Genomic DNA, 24,719 nt, shown 5'->3' with positions numbered 1-24,719 from the left:
GGTGTGGGACAGATAAGCCAGGGTTTGAATTCCCACCCTGGCATTTCACGCTGAGTATTCTGTGGCAAGTCATTTCATCTGATCATGACTCAGATTCCTCATCTATAAAAAGGGGGTGTACCCATCTCATTGAGTTACCATGAAGAGTTGAAGAAATCATGTCCCTGAGCATGGGCCAGAAACAGTGAGCACTGTAGAGGTTGGTGCTGGGTGGTGCTACTAAAACAACTGTACGGACATTTAACTATGCAGCAGCTATTGCTTCCAATGCTTAAAAGGTCCTGTGACCTCTCCTATCCTGGGAGGTAGGTTCCAGGACCCCTGCAGTGCCCAAATCCTTGTATGCTCAAGTCCCTTACATAAAAGGGCAGAATATTTACATATAACCTAGGCCTGTCCCAAATCTCCCTAGGTATCTTACAGGACCTTATAATACCTAATGCAATGCAAGTGCTATATGAACAATTGTTATGCTCTGTTATTTAGGGAATAAGTTGAGAAAAATAACTTTTAAAAATATTTTCAATACCAGTTTGTTGAATCTGCAGATATAGAACAGTTGGATACGGAGGGTCAGCTGATCCTCTTATGCCTCTGACACAGAAACTAATATTGCCCATTTCACTGGTGGCGAAGGTGAGGCCAAGGGAAAGGACATGAGTTATGGGTTAGCCGAGGCCATGCCTGCAAGAGCTGGGGTTGGAATTCTGGAAGTCTGGTTCCAGAGCCTGGTGTGCATAACCATGCATTGGAGGCCTGTCGATAGGGGTTTGGAAGTGGGGGGGGCATCAACTTGAGGTGGGGGCCTCGGAGAAGAATGAGGAGGTGGTTGTGGCTCAGGAATTCATCCAGAGCTGGGGACAGATTGGAGTGGGAGGAGGTCAAGTGGAGGGACTGTATGAGGAAGTGGGAATCCTGTGGGTCAGGCAGAAGGAAGGACACCTGTGAGCAGCTCAGGGTGCGGGGAGGGAGAGGACAGGATTCAGAGGGAAAGGAACACTGAGCCACCCATGGAAACAGCCAGGTCTGGCAGGTTGGCACCGCCCCTTCCCCTTCATCCCCCAGTCTGTGCCTTGAACTTCCCCAAATCCTCCCATCCTCACCGCCACCACTGGCCCTGCTCCAGCCCCTCCTAGCTCTCCCCTCTCCCTGTCTTGCCCATAACAAGTGAAAAAACTCAAAGCTGACAGCCATTTCCACATAGTGCTTTCTCTGCACCTTGTCCATCCATCTGTTCTTGACTCCAAGTTGTCTCTAGGAAAAGCACAAGGCCTCTCTGCTTTAGAGGTGGAGAAACTGAGGCCCAGAGAAGTAATTTCTGCCTCTATTTCAGATCTTGACCCATCACCCCCTCCAGGAAGCCCTCCTTGACCTCCCCGCTGCCCTGTCAGGTCTGGTTTCTTGGTCATTTGTTCCCATAGAACCAAGCTTTTTGCTGTAGGGAACTAGCCTTAGGCTGTTACTGTTATCCATTCTCATGGTTCAGCTCATGTCTCTCTCACTATGCGTTCAGGAGACACCAGAGAAACACAGTTGAGCATGGACAGCAGCAAAGAGCCTGCGACGCTCCAGGCCACCTTCAAAAGATGCTTTTACTAAAGAGATCTCCTTTATAAATCTGAAATTTAGATTTATCTGAGCGTCCCATAGTTTATCTTCAAGTCCTACCCCAAATCCAAAAGATTTGTTGTCTGATCCTTTGTAGAAAAACTCCAGCTACTCTGGCCTTAAACTTGTCAGTGTGATCGGCAGCAAAGAGAGTTTGTGACAAGTGAAAGGAAAAAGTGTTAGTGGAACACAGAATAGGGTGTAGGAAGAGTCTAAGAAGCTTCTAGAAGGAGGTGATGACTTGGCTGAGCTTGAAGCCAAGCAGTTGGTCAGCTTGGACAGAACTTGGCCGGAGGCCCTCCATGAGCAAAGGTATGGAGGTGAGGCCCTGGCCTCTGCCACCGTCAGGAACCTGGGTTCACAGTACAGTGGTCCAGGTAGCTGTCAATGTGGCCTGTGAAGGCCTCTGCCCTACCCCATAAGCCCAGGTGCCCTTGAGGCAGGCAGGGTGGCCACGCCTGGTGACTGCTCAGCCCCTTGCTCCAGGGGTTGCCAAGGAGCATTTGAGTCACCCGTTCTTTGCCCCACTTTGTTCACATTCAGGTGTTTTTAAAGCCACCTGCAAAGCCCTCCAGGCACCCTGATAGCCTCCTGTCCTCTGTGATTCTCTTGTGGAGGTAAAAATCAGGGCCCCTGAGGCCAAGCATCACTCACCCTACCCTTATCGCTCTTCCTGTCCCCTGCCAGGTGCCAATCATCTGAGACCCAGATGGGGCAAGGCAGGGATCTGAGTCCAGTGGAGACGTCTTGCCTCTGAGGAGCCCTTGCGACCCTGGTACCTTCTGCTTAGGTCCTCACTAGGCACCACAGCCCTGCGCTGGTCCCTCTGGGTCAAACCCAGTCTGCGTGTTCACCTTTAAGCCGGGAGTGCTTTTTTTTTTAAAGGATTATAAACAAAAAACAAAGGAGACCATGTGGTTTAGACTACATGTAGCCGAAAATAGGTTTCCCGGATTCAGCAAATAAAAATAATTTGCCAAAGTCAGCAAATAAAACTATAGAATACACAGTTGAGCATGGACAGCAGCAAAGAGCCTGCAACGCTCCAGGCCACCTTCGAAAGATGCTTTTCCTAAAAGAGATCTCCTTTATAAATCTGAAATTTAGATTTATCTGAGCATCCCATAGTTTATCTGCAAGTCTTACCCCAAATCCAAAAGATTTGTTGTCTGATCCTTTGTAGAAAAATTCCAGCGACTCTGGTCTTAAACTTGTCAGTGTGATCGGCAGCAAAGAGAGCTTGGTGGGGCAGAGACCCAGGAGCATGGGCTGCTGGGAGGTATATGATCGGAGTGGTCACCAACATATTGAGTGCCTACTGCATGCTGTGGCTCCAGGTCTTCCTGGGAGAGATGGGTGTTAAACAGATAAGCCCAGAGATGTTTGAAGAGCATCAAGCCGTGAGCCCTAAAAGGAGCAAGCAGGGTGCGAGGGGAGGTGGTGGGAAGGTGGCTCGCAGGAGACCCTATTTTAGACAGGGTGATCAGGCAGCCCCTCCATGGGAGAAGTGTGGACCCCTGAATGGGGGACACTGCTGTCTGGGATGCCTATTACAAGCACTCACAGTGTGCCTGGCCTTGTTCTGAGCTGGGCAGACCTTGCTCACAGAGCCTCCCAGAGCGTCCCTGTAAAGTGTGCAGGCAGCATTCCTACGTCACCACCAGGAAACTGAGGTCTGAGGTCACCCGAGAGCAGAGCTGGAGCTTGACCTGGCCTGCCTGGCAGCTCCTGAGGTCTCGTTCCTGCTTGTGCCTTCCTTGACTTGGGCCAGCTGTGTGCTGGGCCCTGCTGAGCCCCTCTCCCTGTGTCTTCCGTCCGCCTCACAGTCACCCTGTACCCTAGGGCCGGGCAGCCCCATCCGGGGCTCAGACGAATAAACAGGACCTAGCACAGCAGGGCAGGGAGGATGTGACCTGACTGTGAGCCTGGCCGGGCATGAGGGTACCTGGACATGGGCAGGTGGCAGGTGTGAGGAACCCATGACTGGCCAGGTTTCCCGTCTGCCCTAACTCCCTCCTGAGGTTAATTCTACTTTTATGCTGTTTAAATATTTGCAGGTGGAGGGAGGGCGGGATCTCAGCGTGGCCTCTGAATGGAGGCAGGGTGGGGTGGGAGGTGGTCAGAGGCTTGTGGTGGAGGGGTGGGGCAGTGCCCAGAGCAGGCCAGCTATGCCTGCTGGCCTGGGCCTGGAAGCTCAGGCAAGAGGGAGCCGCACTGAAGAGCTTCTCCACAGCTAGCTCTCATCTAGTGACCACCTCACGTCAGCCATGCGTGAGCCCTGGAGTCCGTGTCTCCCCAAGCTTGTGTGTTTGTCGTGTGTAGTTTGTGGGGCCCATCCTGAGTGTCAGGCACTGTCTTGCTGATCTCAGTCCAGCCTTACATCCTCCCATAGGTCAGGCTGCTGCTACCACTTAATAGACTGTGAATGGAAACATGCCCCAAGTCACACAGACAGTGAGTGGCCAAGGATCCGACCCCAGGCCAGCGACTCTGCATTCTGACACTTGTCCTGAATGCTAATGAGCTGGCTCCAAAAAGAGTGAGCTCCCCATCATTGGAGGAAGCAAGCAGATGCTGGGGGGCCTTGTAAGGAGTAAGATCTTCCTGAACACTCTGACCTTTGGTCCCCCTCTCTGGAAGAGGCTCACAGAGTGTGGCTGGCAGAGTCTGACCCAGGAAGCCTCACATTGAGTCTCCTGACTTAAAATTCAGTGTTTCTTTTGGTCCCAAGTTGGGGAGACTGAAGGGTCCCTTTTCACAGGTTTCCAGGCATCTTGGGTTTCAAGATGATCCAGTACTGGATGGGGCTGGAGATGAAGCTTCACAGAGACCTGGGTTCAAGCCCCAGCTGTGCCCTTTCCTGGCAGTGTGACCCTGGGAGTTGTGCATAAACCCTCTGAGACTTGATTAAACATCTTGTATTTCTTTTGATGCTGGGGATGGAACCCAGGGCCTCACACGTGCTGTATCGCTGAGCTGCCCCAGATGTATGTACCTTTAAAATGAGGATAATCATTAGTACTCTTGTGAGGACTGAATAAAGCCCTTGGCACATAGTAGATGCTCAGTAAGCCTCCTCTCACTCTAAGCTAGAGAGGTAACAAAAGCATTTGTTCTAAATGGCCTTTGCTTTCTGCTGTGGACAAGGTATCCATTAGGATGAGGCCCTTGGTCTGCCACCTGCCGCCTCTGTATAACCATGTGTGGGTTATCTTTTAAGATCTGTGCCTCAGTTTCCCCACCTGTAAAGTGGAATCATTTGGAAATAACCTCATTAGAACTGTGCTTACACACTGTCCCTGGCACAAAGTGAGTGCTCAGAAATAATGAGTGCTGAGCACTGCCATCATAAAACCCCCACTGTGTGCAAGCCCTTCCTGCTGTTTCACACAGTACATCTCATGTAATATCCCTGCCGCTCTTCACAGAGGAGCCCCTGAGGTGCCAGCAGGGCATGACCGGCTACACTCATGCAGGACTGGAGTGGCTGCGCTGGGGTGCTGGGGCCGGTCTGGGTGGCTCCAGAGTGGCACCACCCCCTCCTCTGCACTTCCTGAGGGCGGCCCAGATCCTGGATTCCTGAGGCAAAGCCTAGAAAAGCATGCTGGTCGTGCTGAGCCAGGGGGCCGCGCTGAACCAGGGGACCTTGCTGCCGTCACTGCTCCAGCCCACCCCTGTGGGGGAGAAAGAGTTGAGCTAGATTCTGGATCTTCCTCCCCCAGGGCTGTGGCCCCTGCCTGCCCACACTCTGGTCCGTCCCAGGTGGTTTCCTCCCCTTGGGGTGGACAGCAGCCTCTTTCTGATGCATGGAGAGAGTCTCACAGCCACCTTCTGTGCTGGGCATCTGTCCCCAGCTCTAGTCACCAGCCTTTTTAATTTCCTCCCTGGCCTCGGCTGCCTGCGGTTATTAACTTCCTCTGAGATCCTGATAGCTAGGCTTTGGAGGTGGGAGGTCCTCACCTGCACACGCGCGTGGTGCTGGCTCCCCACCTCCATTTGTCACCCTGCCCTGGATCCATGCCCAGGTGAGAGGCTTGGGGCCAGACAGCCCTGGTCTCCTCCCTACCATGTGACCTAGGGGAGGGCTTAACCTCCCTGAGTTCCAAGATCCACAGCTGGAAGCAGACGGTCTTCTCCACTCTGCACGCTCAGACTTGAGAGGGTTTGTGCATAGAGTCAGGATGCAGTAGGAATCAGATGGTCCCCCAAACTCAGCCATGACGGCAGGCAGCTTTAACAGGGGGACTGTGGACTCCGGCGGGAAGGAGGCTGGGAATCTGCAAAGCAGGACGTAGCACCCCTGGCTAGTAACAGCAGGGAGCCAGGGATCATCACCACCCTTAGGGCTGGAAGGGGCTGGAGGGAGAAGTGACCAGAAGGTGACAGTGTGGGGAGGGTCCTGCAAGAGTCCTGGCTGCTGAATTTCTTCCTTTCCCCTTCCTCCTCCACATTCCCTCTCCTTCCCCTTCCTCTTCCCCTCCAGTTCTCTAATCCAATTTGGGCATCTCTCAGAATCACCTGGAAGGCTTGAGAAATGCCGCACATTTTCCGGCTCAGTAGCTCTTGGGCGGGACCCAGGAATTTGCATTTCTAAACTGGTCCAGGGGAGGCGGGCGCAGCAGGACCAGGAGTGGGGCATCTGCTGGGCACCTCATCAGCCCCAGGACTCAGTGGACTAGGAGCCCCTCGGGGGCAGGACTCTCTGATTCCATCCCTGTAGCTCCATACCCGAGGGCTGGTGAGAGGGCCCAGCCTCCACCTCCTGCCCAGGTGAATTCAGGGGCAGTTGCACCTCCATTCACAGCATTTGCACCTGCCCTGTGTTCACCGCTGTTCTGACCGTCCACGCCACAGCGTGGCAGTCCCGGTTGAGGGGGGCTCGTGTGCAGGGGGTTTATGAGGCACACTCTTGGGATCGACGGCAGGGAAGGAAAGTCAGCAAATGGGAGTGGGCAGGGACAGTGGACCATGATGCCATCTCAGTGGAAGCCCTGATGTCCCTCTGAGGGAGCTGGGACTGCCTGTCCAGCTGTCCTGAGGGGGGAGAAGGTGCCCCCATCAGTGGTTGGATGTGGCCACACTGGGAAGGAGTGAGACTGGGAGGAGGCTCTGTGCACCTGAGGGCACCCCTGACCTTCAAGGCTGCAGCTGAGTGTCTCCAGTGGGTGGCTCAACCATGGGGATGAGGATGTGATAATAACAATGACGCTGAGGGCAGACATGCCACAGAACACCACAGAACACGCCATTTAACAAACAGATGTATTCTGTGTTGGTTCTGGAGGCAGAAATCCCAGATCGAGCTGTCTGGTCGGTTCCTACTGCGGTCTGTGACCTGGGTCTGCTCTGGCCCCGCTCTTTTAGCATGGAGAAGGCCGCCACCTCCCTGTGTCCGCACATGGTCTTCCCGGGGTGGGTGTCTGTGTGCTGGTACCCTCTTCTTGTGAGGATACCAGTCATTTCAGATTAAGTCCACCCTAATGACCTCATTTTACCTCAGTCACCTCGGTGAAGGTCTCATCTTCTGGGCAGCCAATTCTGAGCTACCAGGAGTTAAGAACATTTCAATATATGAATTTGGGGTTCGGGAGAAAGACTCAACTCAGCCTATCAGAGTGGGAGAGGTGACATTGCAGGATCAGATTCCCAGGGTTGGGAGAGGAGTGATAGGAAAGGAAGGGCAGGAGGTGGCATCCTAGAAAGTGGGAGTCGGGCAGGTCTTTGAAGCCTGAATGGTAAGGGGCAGCCCAAGGCCACTGACTGAATGGTGACAACAAGGACTTTCCCCGCCTGGCCCCTCCCTTCCTCCCTGAGCTCCGAGTGAGAACTGAGGATTTGGCTGTTCCGAGGGAGCTCATTGCTTCTTTCTGGGGACGTGGAGCAGATGGGGCCTGGTGCTCTCTGCAGCCACCATAAGGGAGGACACAGGTGGGTGGCAGGGCCTGCGTCAGAGCCACTCCAGAGAGTGACAGGCAGATGGCGGCTTCTGGAGAACAGGAGGACGTTGGCAGGAGAGCGACAACCTGCCTAAGAAGGGTCAGCCATGGAAAGGGCTGGAGTGTGCACCTTTGGGCGGGAGCCATGTTAGCAGGGGTCCCCAGAGACTGCCGCCTAGGCCGGAGGCTGGGCCAGGGTGCAGAGTGGGCTGGCCTGGCAGAGGCACGCATTCACCATTTATTGAGTACCTACTGTGCGCCAGAACTCGGAGTGCAGGTTGCCATAGTGCTAAAGCTGGGAGTCACAGAGTGCTTGTCCTCACGGGGTTCAGAACCTGGCAGGGGAGCTAGGTGCGGACCAGAGCACTGCAAGTCTGATCAGTGTTGGGAACGCAGCTGCTGTGGGAACGCCAGCAAGGGAATGTAACGTCCTGAAGGATGACACTCCAGCCAGGGCCAGAAAAAACGGTAACAGGAAGCAGGTGAGGCTCCAGGCAGAGGTGACATTTGTCACAGGCTCATTATGTGCCGGGCTCTGCACTTAGGACCTGATATTCCCTACCTTGTTCAGAGAGGTGATGTGATTTGCCTGAGGGAACACAGCTAGTTGCTACAAGGACCAGGATATGGCAGCGGGAAATGGAAAGATCTTTTTAAGTCTGAATTCCAGCTCTGCCTTTTCCTGGCTCTGTGACACTGGCTGGGCCACTTCACCTCCATGAGCCTCGGTTTTCCCATCTGTAAAACAAGACCGGATCCCCAGGGTCTTGGTAGGTTTTCACACTTAGAAACGCTACAGGCAAAACCCAGCCTGAGCTCTCTGAGCTGGAGGTCGGGAGCTGTTCCCGGGGCTGGTGCTGACAGGATGGAGGGGTGGTCCAGCGGCCAGCTCTGAGTGGGCCTGTGTTCCTCCGTAGCACACAGCCAGTGCTCTGAGCACTGCCCTCGTCCCAGGAGACATCCAGATGTAAGAGAGAGTGGGCAGTGAGCCCTGCACTGCCCTCAGCAGGTGCCCGGATGTGCTGTAGACTGCATGCAGAGGCCATGGGGAAGGGACCTGGGCAGTGCTGAACTTTCCCCCTCCTCCCTGACCCAACAGCCCAGTGATTCAGAGCTGAGCAGGCCTTTATGGTCTTCTTTTGACACCCTCCATCTCTAGGTGGGTATGTGGGCCCAGAGAGGACAGGGCTTTGCTCAAATCCCATAGTGACTAGAGCAGCTTGGGATCTAGAATCCAGTGAAGCCACCAGAGGGGGAACTACATGAGCAGAGGCCTGTCTGCCCTTTCCCACTGCCCCCTGTGCTTGGCACATCGGGGACCTCAGGTAATATTTGTTGAGCGAGCAGGTGTAGTGAGAAAGCCCACAGCCTGGGGCGTGGGGCCCGAGGTGGACTTCTGTCCCCTCTCTGGCCAGCTTCATCTCCCTGGGCAATTGCTTCCCCTGCAGAGCCTCCATTTCCCACAGTGAGTTCACAAACCCATGTGGGAGGTACCCAAGCAGAGATTCGAACCCAGGTCTACTGGATGCCAGGGCTGAGCGTCTACGCCACCCCTCCTGGTTCATTTGCCCACCTGACTCATCCAAATACCCTCTCTTTGAGATCTTTACTGAGCACCTACTATGTTCTGGTTATACTGCAGTGAAAACAGGAGAGGAGGTGTCTGCTGTGGGGGTGGGGGGGCGCAGACAGTAAGCCCATAGAGAGAAAGAACAGGAAGGGCAGTGAGTACTGTGAAGGACCCGTGGTAAGGGCCAGGATATGGGCTGCTGTGGTCAGGGAAGAGAGGACATTTGGTGTGACATCTGACCTGGAAAGGCTCCGGGGAGCAGCACAGCCCTCTGGGGAGCTGCCCTGGTGGCACAGGTCTCTTCCGTCTGCCTTGCAGGTGAAGCAGATCATGGAAGAGGCCGTCACGCGCAAGTTTGTCCACGAAGACAGCAGCCACATCATCTCCTTCTGCGGTGAGTCGGTGGCCACCCGCGGCCTTTCCTGGGAGCTGCCTTAGGAAAGGCGTCTTCCAGCCAGAATCGCGCGTCATGGTTTGCATTGTGACTCCCAAGTTAATTTTGGATCCTGAAGGGACTCAGTTGGAGAACCTGGAAATGCAGAATAGTGAGAGAGGCAGTTGACAGTGACTTCCACACCCACCTGGAGAGGTGGCTGAAGCTCTTCACGTGGGCACCACCCACACGCCTAGCCATGGTGTCCTGGCCCCTGAGCAGCGACCTCCGTGCTGGTTCCCTGCTCTGCTGTGAGCTGGCGAGGTACAAGAACAGGGTGGCTGGGGACTTTCTAAAGACAGGGAGTGAAGAGCCGCTGACACCTCTCGAGGGACCATGGCCAGCTGGCTCAGCAAAGGCACAGGCCTGGTGCTCGGAGCGTGACTCAGACTTCTCTGCTAAACCCGCTCTGCTCGCCAGGTTCCAGGATAATGGCACTGCCAGGTGCTGCTGTGCTTTGACGGTGGCTAGAGACGGGGCTTAGTGTGAGTCTGAAGTCAGCACTCAGCCCTAGGTCAGTGTGCGCCCTGGGGGTGATTCTCGTCCTTCCTGGGAACTTTGTCTTCAATGACGGCAGTGTCTCCTGTGAAGGCTTGCTGCAGTCCCCCTCCCTATGACTTCGGCCCCAGGAAGAGCCTGAGCAAGGGCACCCGTCAGCCCACCAGCTCCATGTGCATGGCTGGGACACCACTCAGGGGCTCACAATATGCTGAGCATGTGCGTGACCTGGGGGACCAGAGGCTCAGTTCACCTGCTTTTCACCTAGACAGACCTGTGTCTGCCTCTTGCTGGGTGACTTTGGGCAGGAATCAGGGATTGAACTCCGGGGCCCTCGACCACTGAGCCACATCCCAGACCTGTTCTGTGTTTTATTTAGAGACAGAGTCTCACTGAGTTGCTTAGCACCTCACATTTGCTGAGGCTGGTTTTGAACTTGCCATCCTCCTGCCTCAACCTCCCGAGTCCCTGGGATGGCAGGTGTGGGCCACCGCCACCCACAAAGTCTTATTTTTTAAGTGGAATGTGTTTATTTAAATATACACACATATATACACACTCAGGTACTTATAGGTGTATATATATTTATATGTATTTTCATATATGTGTATATGAGTACATATGAATAAGTACATATGTATATGAGAATATTATATATCTATGTTTATTTGAAACATTAATATTTTGTTATATTTATGTAGCTTTTTATTTTCTCCTGGACTTTTTTATTTGCAAATAAAAAGCATACATGTCCATGTCAAGACTTGCTAACATATCTATCAGTTAAGGCCTTAGAGAAGGAGAACGTGATAAGAAGCATAGTCATAGTTCCCTAACTCTGACCACAGTTTCTGTATGAGAGAAATCAGATGGCAGCAACGGAGGCTTGAAGGGCCCATCGAGGTTTCTTTTATCCATTCTCCTTAGAAGCTTCTGTCAGAAAGGACCCAACACTGTATACAGAGCCTGAAGGTGATCAACTTATTTCAGTATAAACAAAGTGGAAAGTTTTATACGTACAAGTTAAAATTAAGATCGTAAAAACGGTTTCACCCAAAATATTTTAAATGCATGAGCAGAGTGGACGGTGTGATTTGGACATTCATTCAAACAAGTACTTGCCAACTCAGAGACAAGCCACTGACCCAAAGCCTCTTCCTGTCTCTCTTTGCTCTTGACCTTGGCCGAGCCATCCACCCTGCGTGGCTCACTAGGGCTCTTCGTGGGTTTTGTCTCAAGAGTTAAGTGAGGTAAACCTTAACAGTCATCTGACACCCAGCAGGTGCCCAATAAGGAGTAGCTGCTGTTATATACTCGCTTTTTCAGTAAGCATTAATGATGTACCTGTTGTATACTGGCATGAGGAGAAGGTGAGAAGATGGAGGGCTCCCAGAAGTACCAGAGGCCATCAGAATGGCCTGCACAGGACCAGTTTCTCAGAATGACTCCCTTCAGCCCAGAGAGGGAAAGTGGTTTGCATGAGGTCACACAGTGAGTTAATGGTAGAGACCAGGCTATATATAACCCAGGTGTCCTGTTCTGAGGAGAGCTGGGAAGGACTTCCAGGGAAAACGGAAGTGAGAAGATTGCTATGAAATCCCCAAAAGAGTTTCAGGTACAGCACACCTTGAACTCAGATTGGGTTTGAATCCTGACTCTATCACTCATTTTCTGGGTGGCCTTGAGCCATTCAGTTCACCTCTCTGATCCTCAGTGTCCACATCTGAGGAGTGAGGATAGTTTTCCTTTCTTCCCTGGCCTGGCAGAGAATAAAGGAGACCCATACGTGTTAGCTGTGCTACAGACACAGTGTCAATGATGATGATATCGATATTGATATTCCGTGGCCAGGTAGACTCAGCAGTCCATGGCCCATCTCTCCCTCTCTGACAGCACTATAGCTAACATTCATAAAGCACCCACTATGTGCCTGGCTCTGCTAAGTACTCCCATGCAATCTCTCCTCCCGTAACAGCAGCTCTGAGGCCAATGCTCACACTTCTGCCCTTTCCAGGTGAGGAAGCCGAGACACCGAGGGGGTCATTGCCCAGTCACACAGCTGGCTAGTGACCAGCAGAGGACCTGAGTAGAGGTGGTCCAGCCTTGAACCACGACTGTGGGTCACCCACTAAACTCTCTTGCTTCATTAGAAGGGGAAGCCGGCTGGGGTGCAGGGCAGCCGGAGGCAGGTGATGCTGGGGACAGGCTGTCCAAGGAGCCCATGTCTGACTGAAGCTCTGAGCCCTGCTGGGAACATGGGCAGGAGAGTCAGTGCTGCTGACCACCATGTCCCCACAGCCGCGGTGGAGGCCTGCATCCTGCATGGGCTGCGGCGGCGGGCAGCTGGCTTCCTGCGCAGCAACAAGATCGCGGCTCTCTTCATGAAGGTGGGCAAGAGCTTTCTGCCGGCCGAGGAGCTGAGCCGCAAAGTCCAGGACCTGGAGCAGCTGATCGAGAGCACGTGAGTGTGGGGACCAGGCTGGTCAGTCCCCTGGAGAGTGACCCCCAGTCCCTTCAGGAATCCATAGCCCCTGCTACTCTTTCTGCTCCTCAGACCCGCCAGCCTCTTTCCACCTCAGGGCCTTGTCACATACTGTACCTCCAGCAGGCTCCCCGACTTGGTCTTCCATGGCTGTTTTTTGTCATCATTCAGAATTCCCCAGCTCAGTCACTGCCAGCCCTCACCCCATCTTCTACTTCATATCACCTGGTTACTTCCTTCCCATTTGTTCCTGCCATTGGGAATTAGCTATTTCTTGTTTAATTGTGAACTTGATCGTCATCTCTGCATGAGAAATGGCAGCTACATGTATGCCACCCTATTGTGTCCCTAACATCTGGGGCAGTGTCTAGCACCTGGAACATGCCCAGGAAACAGTTGGTGCTGGGCCACACACCCTGTTCTCAATGCAAAGTTTCATAGAATCAACATGCTGTCATCTGCAAGGGGCAGCTGCTGGAGCCACTGGGTAAAACCCTCTTTGAGGCATCCATTGAAGGGGGAGGAGTGTCACTCCCCTGTCGTGGTGACTGGTTAATGAGCTGGGGAGGTTTATGGACTGACTGTGTCACATGGTCCCTGTTGCCATAATCACCCCCTCAAGTCCTGAATGCACAGCCAAACCCCCAACTTGGGGCCTGGTTAGGGGTGGCAAATAGGTTTTCGCTCCAGTTGTGCCTGGGGCTCCCAGAGACTGCAATGAAGGATTCTGAAGCCGTGGTTGGGCATCCTGGGAAAATGTGGGTGGATTGATTGGCCGTGTCTGTCACATGCAAGGGAAGGGAAGGGGAGAGATAAACATACTCTGTGTTTGTCAGTTTTCTGTTACTGTGACAAAATACCTCTCATAATTAACTTAAAAAGAGGAAAGGTTGACTTTGGCTCACAGTTTGAGAGGGTGTTTTTGCTGATCAGTGGGCTCTGTTACTGGGCCTATGGTGCAGTAGCTGTTCACTTTATGGCCAGGATGGAAAAAAAAAAAAAATTTAAAGGAGGAAGGAAGAGAACCACATCTCACAGGGCCGCTTGAGGGCACTCCCTAATAACCTAAAACCTTCCGCCAGGCCCTCCCACTAAAGGTTCCACCTCCTCCCAGTAGCCCCAGGCTGAGGGGGAAGACTTTGACACATGGACCTCTGGGGGATGTTTCAGATCCAAACTCCAGCGTTCCCTAAGGTTGCCATCTCTGTGTAGGCTGGTCACTGCACTCCACTGAGGGAGAAACGGCCCCCCTTTTGCTCTTGCCCTTCAGGCCCTGCCTGTCCAGGGCTGCTCCATAACTGAATGGTGAGCAGAGCTCAGGACTGGGCTTTGCCAGCTCCGTTTGGAATGACTTCTTAGCCACCTTTAGGTTCCTTCCAGCTCACCTACTGAATTCCTGGCTGATTACAGATAACAGGGCCTTCCACTGTGTGGGTCTGACTTCCCAGGGAGGGATCGGACCTGCCCTTGCTGGGCCGTAAGGGACAGCCATCCGTTCGCTTGTGTAGTCACTCATTCATGAACACGATTACTGAGCATCCCCCTGTACACCAGGCACTGTGCTGGGCCCTGGAGGTACAGACACAAGGGGGCCTGTGCTTGCCACATGCTTAGTCCATATTCTTAAGATCACAGAACGGAGGGGAACACAGAAAATGGAACAGCTTAGGGGGCAGAGATCAGCTTTGTCTGGTTCCAGAGGGCTTCCTGTAGGAGATGGCCTTGCTGAGACCCAAAGGGTGAGAAGGGATCAGCCCAGGAATGGGGACAAGAGGGAAAACAGGAAGCGGCATCAGCATGTGGAAAGTGCTAGAGAGCCTGGCAGCCTCAGGAGTCTTCTCGTGCTCTGTGTCATGGAGTGAGCAGGTAGAGTAAGGGGCTGCTGGAGAGGTGGGGGCAGGTCATGGAGCACCCTGCCAGTCATGGGGAAGACCTTCCTTTGCAGGGGCACTGGGGAGCCACTGAAGGATCTGTAGTCCAAGGCTCTTGGTCAGCATGTCATTCCAGGAGAGAAGGAAGGAGCCAGGGAGAGAGGGAGGTGTGTCAAGAGCATCTGAAACCCTCTGTTGAACCACATCTGCACACTCACTGGGGATTATTACTTTTTCAACACTTGACCCAGATGATTGGAGCAACATGGGCTCCTGTTTAGCTGTCCTTCCTTCATTTTCTAGCAAGAATGAGCATTTTCTCGTTTGCATATTGGTCCTGTGGATTTCATTTTTTGTTTCTGTTCTTTCTTGTTGGTCTTGAAGGCGAAACCAGATCCAGGGCCTCCAGGAAAATGCTCGGAAGTTGCCCAAGCTGCCCAACCTGTCCCCACTCGCCATCAAGCACCTGTGGATCCGCACCGCCTTGTTTGAGAAGGTCCTGGACAAGATTGTGCATTACCTCGTGGAAAACAGCAGGTGAGGGGGAAGGCCAGATGCCCGGGTGTGCTCTGCCTCCACCTGCTGCCTGTCCTGGGAATTGCACCCTTGCGTCTTTCTTTGTCCCGTTGACAATGCAAGTGGGTCTGAAAGTGATTTTAAACAGGCCTCCTGGATGTTCCACCCTGAGCCAGGCTAGCTTAAAAAAATGATGATTTGGGTGTTTAAGATCATAGGCTTCTGACTTAGGGCAGGGTGAAGGGATCCTGGGTTTCTTCCTTCTCCTGTAGAAGACTCCACTTGTGGCCTTAAGGGGGGGCCGGCAGGAGAGAATAACCTGTGCAGGTGTGTTCTGTTCCTATTCCCATCTTACCGCAGAGGACTCTGAAGCTTAGAGAGGGCATTCACTTGCCTAGGGAGCCACGGCAAGGTGGCAAGTGGCTGAGCGGGGCTCCCATGCAGTCTGTCTGACCCCACACCCGTGTCCTCCACCCACTGCTGGGTGACAGCAAGGGCCAAGCCAACTGGATGTAGCCCAAGCCTGCACAGCCCTGCAGATGCAGTGACCTGACATGTGTCACCTCCAGCAAGTCATTTACCCTCTCTGAACCCAGCATCCCTGGGAGGCTCCTTCCAAACTTTGAATTCTGTTGGTCTGGGGGTTGCATGAGTTTTCAAGGATTTAGGAACCATGACACCGTCGTAAGTCACACAAACAAACAAATGCAGAAGCATTCAGCCTGATCCTTGTCTGGATGACGTCTCATAGTACCTTGCAGAGCCGGGTTTCAGGGGGCTTTTCTGAGCATCTCAGGCCGGCGTTCCCAGCATGAGGTGTCAGGGCAGGAAGGCCTGTTAGCACAGCATTGGGAGCACAGTGCAGGTAAGAGGCATTTTATTGTCTCAGAGAGAGAAGGGCAGACATAGCTGAGCCTCTCAGGACCTCCTGTCTTCAGCAGAAGTCCTGGTGGAATCATCCAGCCTGCCACTCATTACTCCTGTTGCTCAAGGGCCCCGTGTGTTCAGGTGGACACCAAACTCCACGCTGATACTGTTCATCTCGTTTCTCTCAAAAGTCCTCCAGCATCCCTGTGATATATACCGTGATTGTCCCCATTTGACACATGGGCAGCCAAAGCTCTGGCAGTAAGAGGGTAGTGGGGCATTGAACCTACTTGTCAGCCATGTGTTCTCTGCTGGCCTCCATCCAAACCCACGTGTCCTTTCCTCTTCTAGTAAATACTATGAGAAGGAAGCTCTCCTGGTGGACCCCGTGGACGGCCCCATCCTTGCATCCTTGTTGGGTAAGTGGTCTGGTGCTCTGACTTCCGTGTGTTCCTGGGCCTCAGGGGTGCCTCCTGAGGGCCCCTGGCTCCTCTCCAGCCTCCTCCATCCAAACTGCTCACTGCCTCCTGCTCCCAGGGCCTCCTCTGGCCTCTTCTTTGCAGGACTCTGGGGCTTCCCTGCTGGCTGGAGGGGAGGGGTGGTGGAACGAGTGGCCCCTCCTGCGGGAGTTGGGAGGGTGGGCTCTCTGGGGCTGCAGTTCCCAGCCCCCTGTGCTCTGCAGTGGGGCCCTGTGCCCTGGAGTACACCAAGATGAAGACCGCGGACCACTTCTGGACCGACCCCTCCGCCGACGAGCTGGTTCAGAGGCACCGCATCCATAGCTCGCACCTGCGGCAGGACTCGCCCAGCAAGCGGCCAGCCCTCTGTGTGAGTGCTGTGGGCAGCGGGGCTGTGGGAGGGCCAGGGGACAGGGTAGAAGTCACTCCAGGGCCACCTGTCTGTCTCCTGTCACACTACCAGATCCAGAAGAGGCATTCGAGCGGAAGCATGGACGACCGGCCGTCCCTGTCTGCCCGTGACTATGTGGAGTCCCTGCACCAGAACTCCAGAGCCACCCTGCTCTACGGCAAGAACAATGTTCTGGTTCAGCCGGTGAGTGTCCACCATGGACCCAGATCTTGCTCTGAGTGTCTGCTCCTGGTTATGGAGGAGGCTTTCCCTCTGGCTCTGGGTTGTTCATCTGTTTATTCATCCATCCATCCATCTGTCCACCCATCCTCACCGGATCTCTAGCCTGCTGTCCAGCCAGTCAGCTCTCTTCCATTCTCTCTGGGCCTCCTTCTGTCCAGGCTCCACCCACCATTTGTCCATCCGTCTGTTTATATTTTTACCCACCCACCCATCTATCTAACCACCTTTGCACCCACCCATTCACCTGTCCTAATACTGAGGCCTGTACAGGTGAATTAGGGGACAGAATCATGATTTGAATTCACGCCAAAGGGTGCCACTCATCAGTCACCTTCTATGCCCCAGAGGCTGGCCAGGCTCCAGGGGTGCAGGGACAGTGGGGCACATGCAGCCCCTGCCCTAATGCAGTGTCTCCTTTGGCTGTCGCCTCTCCAGGGCCATTGGGTCACAGGGTCAGCATAGTGTCTGGGCTCTGCTGGGAGGAAGCTCTGTGAGTCATCAGCCAACCCAGATGTGTGGGTGCAGTTTCAGTCAATCACTGGGTAACCCTGGGCAACTCCTCGTCTTAGCCACAGTATCTGCTCTCTGTGGGCACAAACCTTGTTTGCTCAAGTCTAAGAAGCCATGATTTTAAGATGTGCCTTTTTTTCTAAAATGCTATTTAAATTACACATGGGACTTTTTGACTACACAATTTCACCTTACCCATTTGAATCAGGTCTTTGAGACGTAACCAGATATAGGTTTTTTTGCTTGTCTTTTAATCATACATTGCTCTTTCATACACACAAGAGAAAATGTAATTGAAATACATTAGCTAAGATGTTCTTAAAGCCTCCGCAGTCCAGAGTTTAATCTTCTATATCACTTTGGCTAAGAATCATTAATGCCCTAGTTTTTCCACATGCTTCTCTGTTCCACTATTACCCGTGGGCCAAATGTGGTCTTCCACCTGTTTTTATAAATAGAGTTTTATTGAGACCCAGCCATGACCATTAGTTTGTGTGTTATCTAGCACAGCTTTTAGGCTATGGTGGCAGAGTTAGGTTGTAGCCGAGCCTGTATGGCTCACAAAGCCAAATGTTTCTTTACACAAAAAATGTGGTGCCTCCTGACCCACAAGCCCAGAAAGTGCAGCATTTCTTCAGGAATATGCATCCTCATCTCTGAGATGGGTCTGACGTCCTGTGAAGCACTCACTTGCTGTTTTACAAGGGCATCTGGATTCACAGGCTTCCCTGCAGGGATGAATAACGTGCCTGCTTTGCCAATATCACGTTAGTAGTCTGCGGCTCTGTTCCAGCCTCTCTGTGTCATAGTAACTTTTTTCAATTCAAAGCTGAATCACAGGCTAATCTCTCTGAAGGTGTTTAAAATAGCACCTGTCCTGCTCATGCAAAATAATAGCCATGCACAAAACTCAATTGAAGTGAGGACAGGCTGAACAGCTCTGACTGAGTTTGCGTGAGTTCAGGCAGTCACCTCTGCATCATGGTTGTGAGTTCTCATCAAGGGTAAGACATGTCCCCATTTAGGGAGGTTAAAATGTGAAAGGAATAGAATGTGCATCTTGGGATTGATGGAAGGCTGCGGTGGTGCTTCTCCACGGGGCACGGGGCTCAGCGGAGCCTGTGTGTGAGGACTGAGACGTGCTCCCTAGGCTCAGTAAACTGCACTTGGTGCTCAGTAAACGGTGCTGGGTCTCTGCCTGTCGTTGAGGTGGATTGGGTGCAGGGACTGCCTCCTTCATGTCTGAGGGATGTTGACACATCCCTCCTACTTGGCATAAAATAAAGCAGGTGAGAAGTCCTATGGGGAGTTAGGAAGGTGGAGGATCTGACCGCTGGGCCAGAGCATGCTGGGGACACTGAAGGAGCAGGTTGCTGGGGAATGGGCCACAAAACTCAGCTGCCACCTCTGCCTCCCTGAAGATAGGCCCAGATAAATGCCATTTTGAAAAGGAACAGAGCCCCCTTCCTAGTTCTAAAGACCCCTAGGCCTGAGAGGGAGAGTGTGATGGTGGGCGGCTTTCACAGCTGTACTTGGTAGTACTGCCCCACCCACAGGTTGGCTGCAGACAGCTTTGCTGAGCGCGGCCACCCAAAGAGGCTCAGGAGGACTTCAGCTTCTCAGATAACCTGCTCTGCACCCCAGAGTCTAACGGGTCAGGGCCTTCAGCCATATGTACTCCAACACCATGACCAGTCCTAAGCCCTTGTCTCTCTGCAGAGGGACGACATGGAGGCTGTACCTGGGTACCTGTCCCTGCACCAGACAGCTGACATTATGACCTTGAAGTGGACACCCAACCAACTGATGAACGGGTCCATGGGGGACCTGGACTATGAGAAGAGGTAGGTTGCTGGGTCCTCGCTGCACCCCGAGTCCATCCCCTCTCCTGGGCACCACCTGGGAGCGGAGATGTGCACCCTGCCCTGTCTGCCCCTCTGCCTGGTTGTTATGGAGACCTGGCCCAGCCTCCCTGCAACTGTGGCCTTAGTGGCAACTCAGAGACTCAGGAAGATGAAGAAACCAAGGGAAGAGTGTTGGGGGGTGGGGGTAGCCATTGGCTTGAACACCACTCAGAGAGGGAAGTCTACAAAGACCATGGAGCCTGCAAACGCAGGATAGTGGCCAGCCTCGGCCCACCCTTCCCATCACGTCCTAACAGGGGACTGGCGTTGTTACTGGGTTTCTGGTCCCTGGATCTGTCTCTTCTTTGGTACCCACGATATATGCAACTCCGCAGTGGCTTTGGAGTCATACTGGGAAGAACCACTAGACTGGGGCTCCCTCCTGCAATACCTGTGTTCTAGCCAAACCAGGGACAGCTTCAGGGAGAACAGAGGACAGCCATGGGGCTGAGGTGGCCCACCTGTCATTCCAGCTGCTGATGGGGGGAAGCAGCGATTGGGCTGTTCTGAATCCACATCAAATTCTCTCTTTCTTTAATAATTTAAGCTTATTTTTTTTAAATTTTTATTTTAATGTGGCACCGAGGATCAAACCCAGTGCCTCACCTGTACTAGACAAGCACTCTGCCACTGAGCCACAACCCCAGCCCTCAGATTCTACTTTTTCTTTTGCATTTTCTTAAAAAGCATTTTTACAGTCAAGAATTTTTAACATAAAAATAGTCATGGCACAGGTTCCCATGCCCCAGCCCTCTTGGCCGTTAACCATCCCCTACCTGGACATGTTTAGAAGCTTGCAGATGACCTGTGATTTCATATGCATTTTAAAATGTAGTGTTAAAAAAAATAAGGACTCATTTCAAGAAACATGGCCAAAACACTATTATTGTGTTCTACTTAATATGAAGCTCAGTGGGGTCCATATTAGATCTTGGGGTGATTCATAGCATTTTCTTAGCTGTTCACTTCCTGCTCAGAGGTGGTCAGTGAGAGGTACCAGTGGTCCCAGGCTGGGCTGGGGAACTCTATCTCTGCCAGACTGTGGGGTTTCCAATGAAGAGGCCCTCGCCGAAGAACAGTGGAGGGCTGAGGAGAGGCCCTTGGCCTGGAACTCACCTCTTCATCATGAACCTTGGAACTGAGCTTTCCCTGGCCTCCCAGCAAGAGTGGCTCACCCCGGCCCTGAATCTCCCTCGTAGCATTTGCCAGACGGTAGTCTCATGATCAGCTGTGCACACTCCTCTCTCTCCTGCCTCACCCTGACTTCAATTTCCTTGAAGACCAAGATCCTGCCGTGCTCACAGCTGATTCCTGATGCCCGCTGCAGATTGTAGCACGCAGTAGGAGCTCAGAAAACCTACTTGTTACATATTTACTGAGCACCCTCCCTGTGACTGTTCTAGACACAAGGCACTAGCAAGTCAATCAAAGGAAAGCAAAATCCTTACCTTCTCAGAGCTCAAATTATGCTGGGGAAGAAAAGAAATAACCAAGTACACAAGGTCCTTGCCCAGCCCTCACCTTGCTGGGTGACCCAGAGTATGTCACTCCACCTCTCTGAGCCTCAGTTTCCCCTTCCTCTTCAGTGAACAAGATGGTCTCCCCAGAATTCAAGGGATTCCCAGAGGGTCTAATAAGTGCTTCTACACCCCCGAGGCATGTTCTTCCTAAAGCTTTAAACAGCCCCAGGACCCTGCTCTTCACTTGGATGCAGGCCCAGGAGTGTGTGGGTGGGAAACCTGTGATGCCAGCTTGGAGAAAGGCCCTGGCCAGCTCATCCCCCACTGCTCCAGCTCCTGCCACCAGGGGCTCCGCGTTTCCACATCATCTTCCTCTGTGAACAGGCGCGACGTAGATGCTGCAAAATTGAGTTTCAACTAAATCTGGACCTTCAAGGTCACCATCCTGGGGTTGGGGATGTCCACATCTCTGAGCTCTGAACTCCCTGCCACCTTGTTATTCTCAACCAGAGCCTCAGTTGGAAGAGAGAAACAGGCAGGAATCAGAAACATGAGATTGGAGTGCGGGGACGGGAGACGACCAGGGGCTTCAGCATCCCCTTTGGGACTAAGAGACACTGAAGACAAAGGGGGTGGTCCTTCTGGGAAAGCACAGGAGCTCTTCTCTCTTTTTCCAGCCATCACCTCCTCTTGCACAACCATGGTCATAACTCCCCAGCTGGGCTTCTTAGTGTTAGAGAAGAAATATCCCCAAGAGGTGGCTACTCAGGCTCTGGAGTCAGACTGGGCTTGCCCCTGTCCCTGCTCTGCTGTGTGGAGCAGTGAAGTGGGAGAACCGCTGTACCCTTTGGCAGGTTCATCCGTTCAGAGGCCCCAGCACCTCCATGCCTAGGGATCTACCCAGGAGCATGATAACTTACCTACACAAAAGCTTATACACAAATGTCCACTGTAGCGTTGTTCCTAATAGCTCAGCTGGAAGCAGTAATTCAGATATATATATTTTTTTTTTTTTTTAATTTTTTAGTTGTAGTTGGACACAATACCTTTATTTTATTTACTTTTATGTGGTGCTGAAGATCGAACCCAGGGCCTGGCACATGCTAGGCAAGTGCTCTACCGCTGAGCCACAACCCCAGCCCCTCAGATATGATTTTGATCACTGGGTTTCAAGGGTTCTGCTTGGGTCATGGGCCATCCTGCACCAGTCACTGTCACTGGACAGTGGAGCGTGCTGATTGGCCAGGCCTGGGTCAGGTGATCATTGCTGGAGTCCTGGGGTAGAGAGTCGTGGGTTCATCCTACCTGGGCCACATGGGCCGGGGAAGACGCTTCCCTCAGAAACTGAGGCTCTGGAACCAAAAGAAGAGGAGAAAGGCTGTGACACCAAAGTTGGGGACAAGGGAGGACCTCAGGAGTGGTCCTCTGGCTTCCAAAGCCCCTGCCCACCATAAGGTAGGTGGCCTTCCTACAAGCCTCGCCTCTCTCCCTTCCAGTGTCTACTGGGACTACGCCATGACCATCCGCTTGGAGGAGATTGTCTACCTGCACTGTCACCAGCAAGGTAGGGACCACAGGAGATCACGGGACTGGTGGTATTCCTCTTGGATGCCCTGCTGCCTTTAGCTCTGATTGTTCATTAGCCTCATAAGATAATGTGGTGGACATCCTGTTACCTGTGCAACTTCAAACAAGTGGCTGTACCTCTCTGAGCCTGGGTTTTCCCTCTATAAAATGGCAATGCCTATTATTTCATTGTCACGACAACCCAGTGAGAGGTGTACTCCCATTTTAGAGGTGAAGAAGCCACCTGACACAAAGCCACACACCCTGTAAGCTCCAGAGCCTGGACTCAAACCAGGTCTTTGTGACTCCAAAGTCAGTGCTCCTCAGTGGTTCTTTAAAGTCAGAAGAAGCTACAGTCAAAAGAGGCAGATGGCCGTCCTGCTTTAGGAAGCGAGTGGCCTGTGTCTCACGAAGGTGTGAGACACTGCAGCTCAACTCCTAAGACGGACCTGGGTCCAGATCTGTGACCTTGAGGAAGTAACTTACCCTCTTGGAGGCTGGGTTTCATTTGTAAAGTAGTAGATCGGCCTCATGGGGATATCATGAGTGTTGGACAAGACAGTTCTCATAGGTATTGTGCTGGTGCACAGGAAATGTCCCCCACACTAGCCAGAGTCACCTAGGGGCCTGAGAGGGGTGAAATCTGGACACCCCATTCCACAGTGAGCCAGGTGGATTTGCAGCAGGTTCTGGAGGAGCGTGGGTGTTTCAGGGCATCTTTCCTTTGGCAGGTAACTTTAGGGAGGCCACCACACTGTTCCTGACCTTGTCCTGTAGCTCCCCGACCAGGTGGATGGTGGGTGGGATGGGTGGGACACGGGAGAGGTGAAACCTGCCTTGACCTTTTGTCCAGGCCTGGCCCAGAGCCTCAGATGCTTGGTCTGGCTGGGCACCTCTGGGGACATGTATTTGCAGAGTTGGGGGCTTGTCACCATGCCTCATAGTGACTTCCCACTGGGTCTTCTCTGCTGGTCATGGTGGCAGTGGACAGCGGCGGGACAGTGGTGTTGGTCAGCCAGGATGGGATCCAGAGGCCGCCCTTCCGCTTCCCCAAGGGCGGGCACCTCCTGCAGTTCCTCTCGTGCCTGGAGAACGGGCTGCTTCCCCACGGGCAGCTGGACCCGCCTCTCTGGTCCCAGCGGGGAAAGGTGAGTGGCCTAGGGGTGTGGGCCCTTATGTGGCTTCGCGGGCTGGTGCACACCCCACCGAGACCCTTAGGCTGTGCAGGTTTGAGGACAGCTGTGTCCTTTCACTGGGACGTGTCCTTCCAGGGCAAAGTGTTTCCCAAGCTGCGCAAGAGAAGCCCTCAGGGTTCCTCGGAGTCCACATCTTCAGACAAGGAGGATGAGGAGGCCACAGATTACGTGTTCCGGATCATCTACCCCGGCTCGCAGTCTGAATTTGGTAAGCCGCCTGGCCCGGCCCAGGGGTCCACTTGCCACCTGAACCTGGGAACAGCCCCAGGCGTTTGGAACAAGAAGACAAGGTGTCAGGATTCTGGGGCTGGCCGGGGACCTGGGACCTGGAAGTCAGTATCTTGGTAGCCTCAGCTCCATCCACCTGCTCACAGAGATGCCACTAGACAGGAAGCAACACGGGGTAGTGACAGTGGCATGGCCTTGGAATCCAAGCTGCACCTAGCAAGTCACTTCACTCCATGTTCCTCCGTGTCCTCAGCTGTAAGTGGGGCTGTTTGCAGCACCTGTCTCATAGGGTTGCTGGGAGAAGGGACCCGGACAGGGCCTTCGGCACCTAAAGACGACTCGAATGTTAGCTGCCCTCCTGTCCGCCTTGCGATGTTCACTTCAAGTCAAAACTTCGGTGACATGAGGGGGTGATGAGAGCAGCGCGTTGGGGGGGGGCGTCTTGCCGTGGTAACCGCGATGAGCGGTGGTGAGAACGGCAGTGGGGAGGCGAGCAGCGGCACTGTCACCAGGTCACGGCAGATGCCCTGCGGTCCTTATGGTGACTGCTGTGAGAAGATGCTCTGCCCAGGGTGGCTCACCATGATGGGGCGGGGGGCGTGCGAACACTGTGAATGAACCTGTGCAGCACTCAGAAGGGGCCTGGCACTTAGACAGCCCTCTCTGGTGTCTGTTAAAGTAGTTCTGAGTTACAGCTTCTTTTCTGTTAGGCTCATTTGTTTAGACCTCTGCATGCATGTTGATCCCATTTGAGGGACAGTGGCCCTGAGCCTCCCTTTGCATAAGCGACCCTGTGCTGAGCGGTGAGAGGCTCTTCGGAAAGCAGACAGATGTCCTCCCTGGCAGGGGGCTCATGGAGCCAGGCCCCTTACTTTCCTGGCTTTCCTCCTTGGCCAAGCACCACTGGGCCCGGGGCAGGCCTGGCGGTCAGGTATCGTGTCTCTTGCATTAGCCTGTGCTCCGCCCCCTGCCCCCCCCCCCC

At 53.3% G+C, this 24,719-nt stretch overlaps 1 protein-coding gene across 6 annotated transcripts in view; it reads left to right on the top strand.

Moving 5' to 3' along the window:
• Nucleotides 1-24,719, top strand: part of Sgsm1 (small G protein signaling modulator 1) — a 71,201-nt gene that overhangs the window by 3,392 nt on the left and 43,090 nt on the right. For 5 of the 6 annotated variants that reach the window (XM_048784971.1, XM_015500239.2, XM_048784972.1 and 2 more), the window contains 10 exons: nucleotides 9,433-9,508; nucleotides 12,344-12,506; nucleotides 14,783-14,935; nucleotides 16,133-16,200; nucleotides 16,464-16,609; nucleotides 16,703-16,834; nucleotides 19,103-19,227; nucleotides 22,244-22,311; nucleotides 23,298-23,461; nucleotides 23,585-23,717. In XM_048784971.1, coding sequence (XP_048640928.1) covers nucleotides 9,433-9,508; nucleotides 12,344-12,506; nucleotides 14,783-14,935; nucleotides 16,133-16,200; nucleotides 16,464-16,609; nucleotides 16,703-16,834; nucleotides 19,103-19,227; nucleotides 22,244-22,311; nucleotides 23,298-23,461; nucleotides 23,585-23,717 — 1,228 coding nt within the window. Of the gene's footprint in view, nucleotides 1-9,428; nucleotides 9,509-12,343; nucleotides 12,507-14,782; nucleotides 14,936-16,132; nucleotides 16,201-16,463; nucleotides 16,610-16,702; nucleotides 16,835-19,102; nucleotides 19,228-22,243; nucleotides 22,312-23,297; nucleotides 23,462-23,584; nucleotides 23,718-24,719 lie in introns of those variants that run through there. The other variant, XM_015500240.2, reaches the window with a different exon arrangement.

This window comes from Marmota marmota, unplaced genomic scaffold (genome assembly GCF_001458135.2).
Source record: "Marmota marmota marmota unplaced genomic scaffold, marMar, whole genome shotgun sequence".
Taxonomy (NCBI): domain Eukaryota; kingdom Metazoa; phylum Chordata; class Mammalia; order Rodentia; family Sciuridae; genus Marmota; species Marmota marmota.
This window is presented reverse-complemented; position numbering and strand designations above follow the sequence as displayed.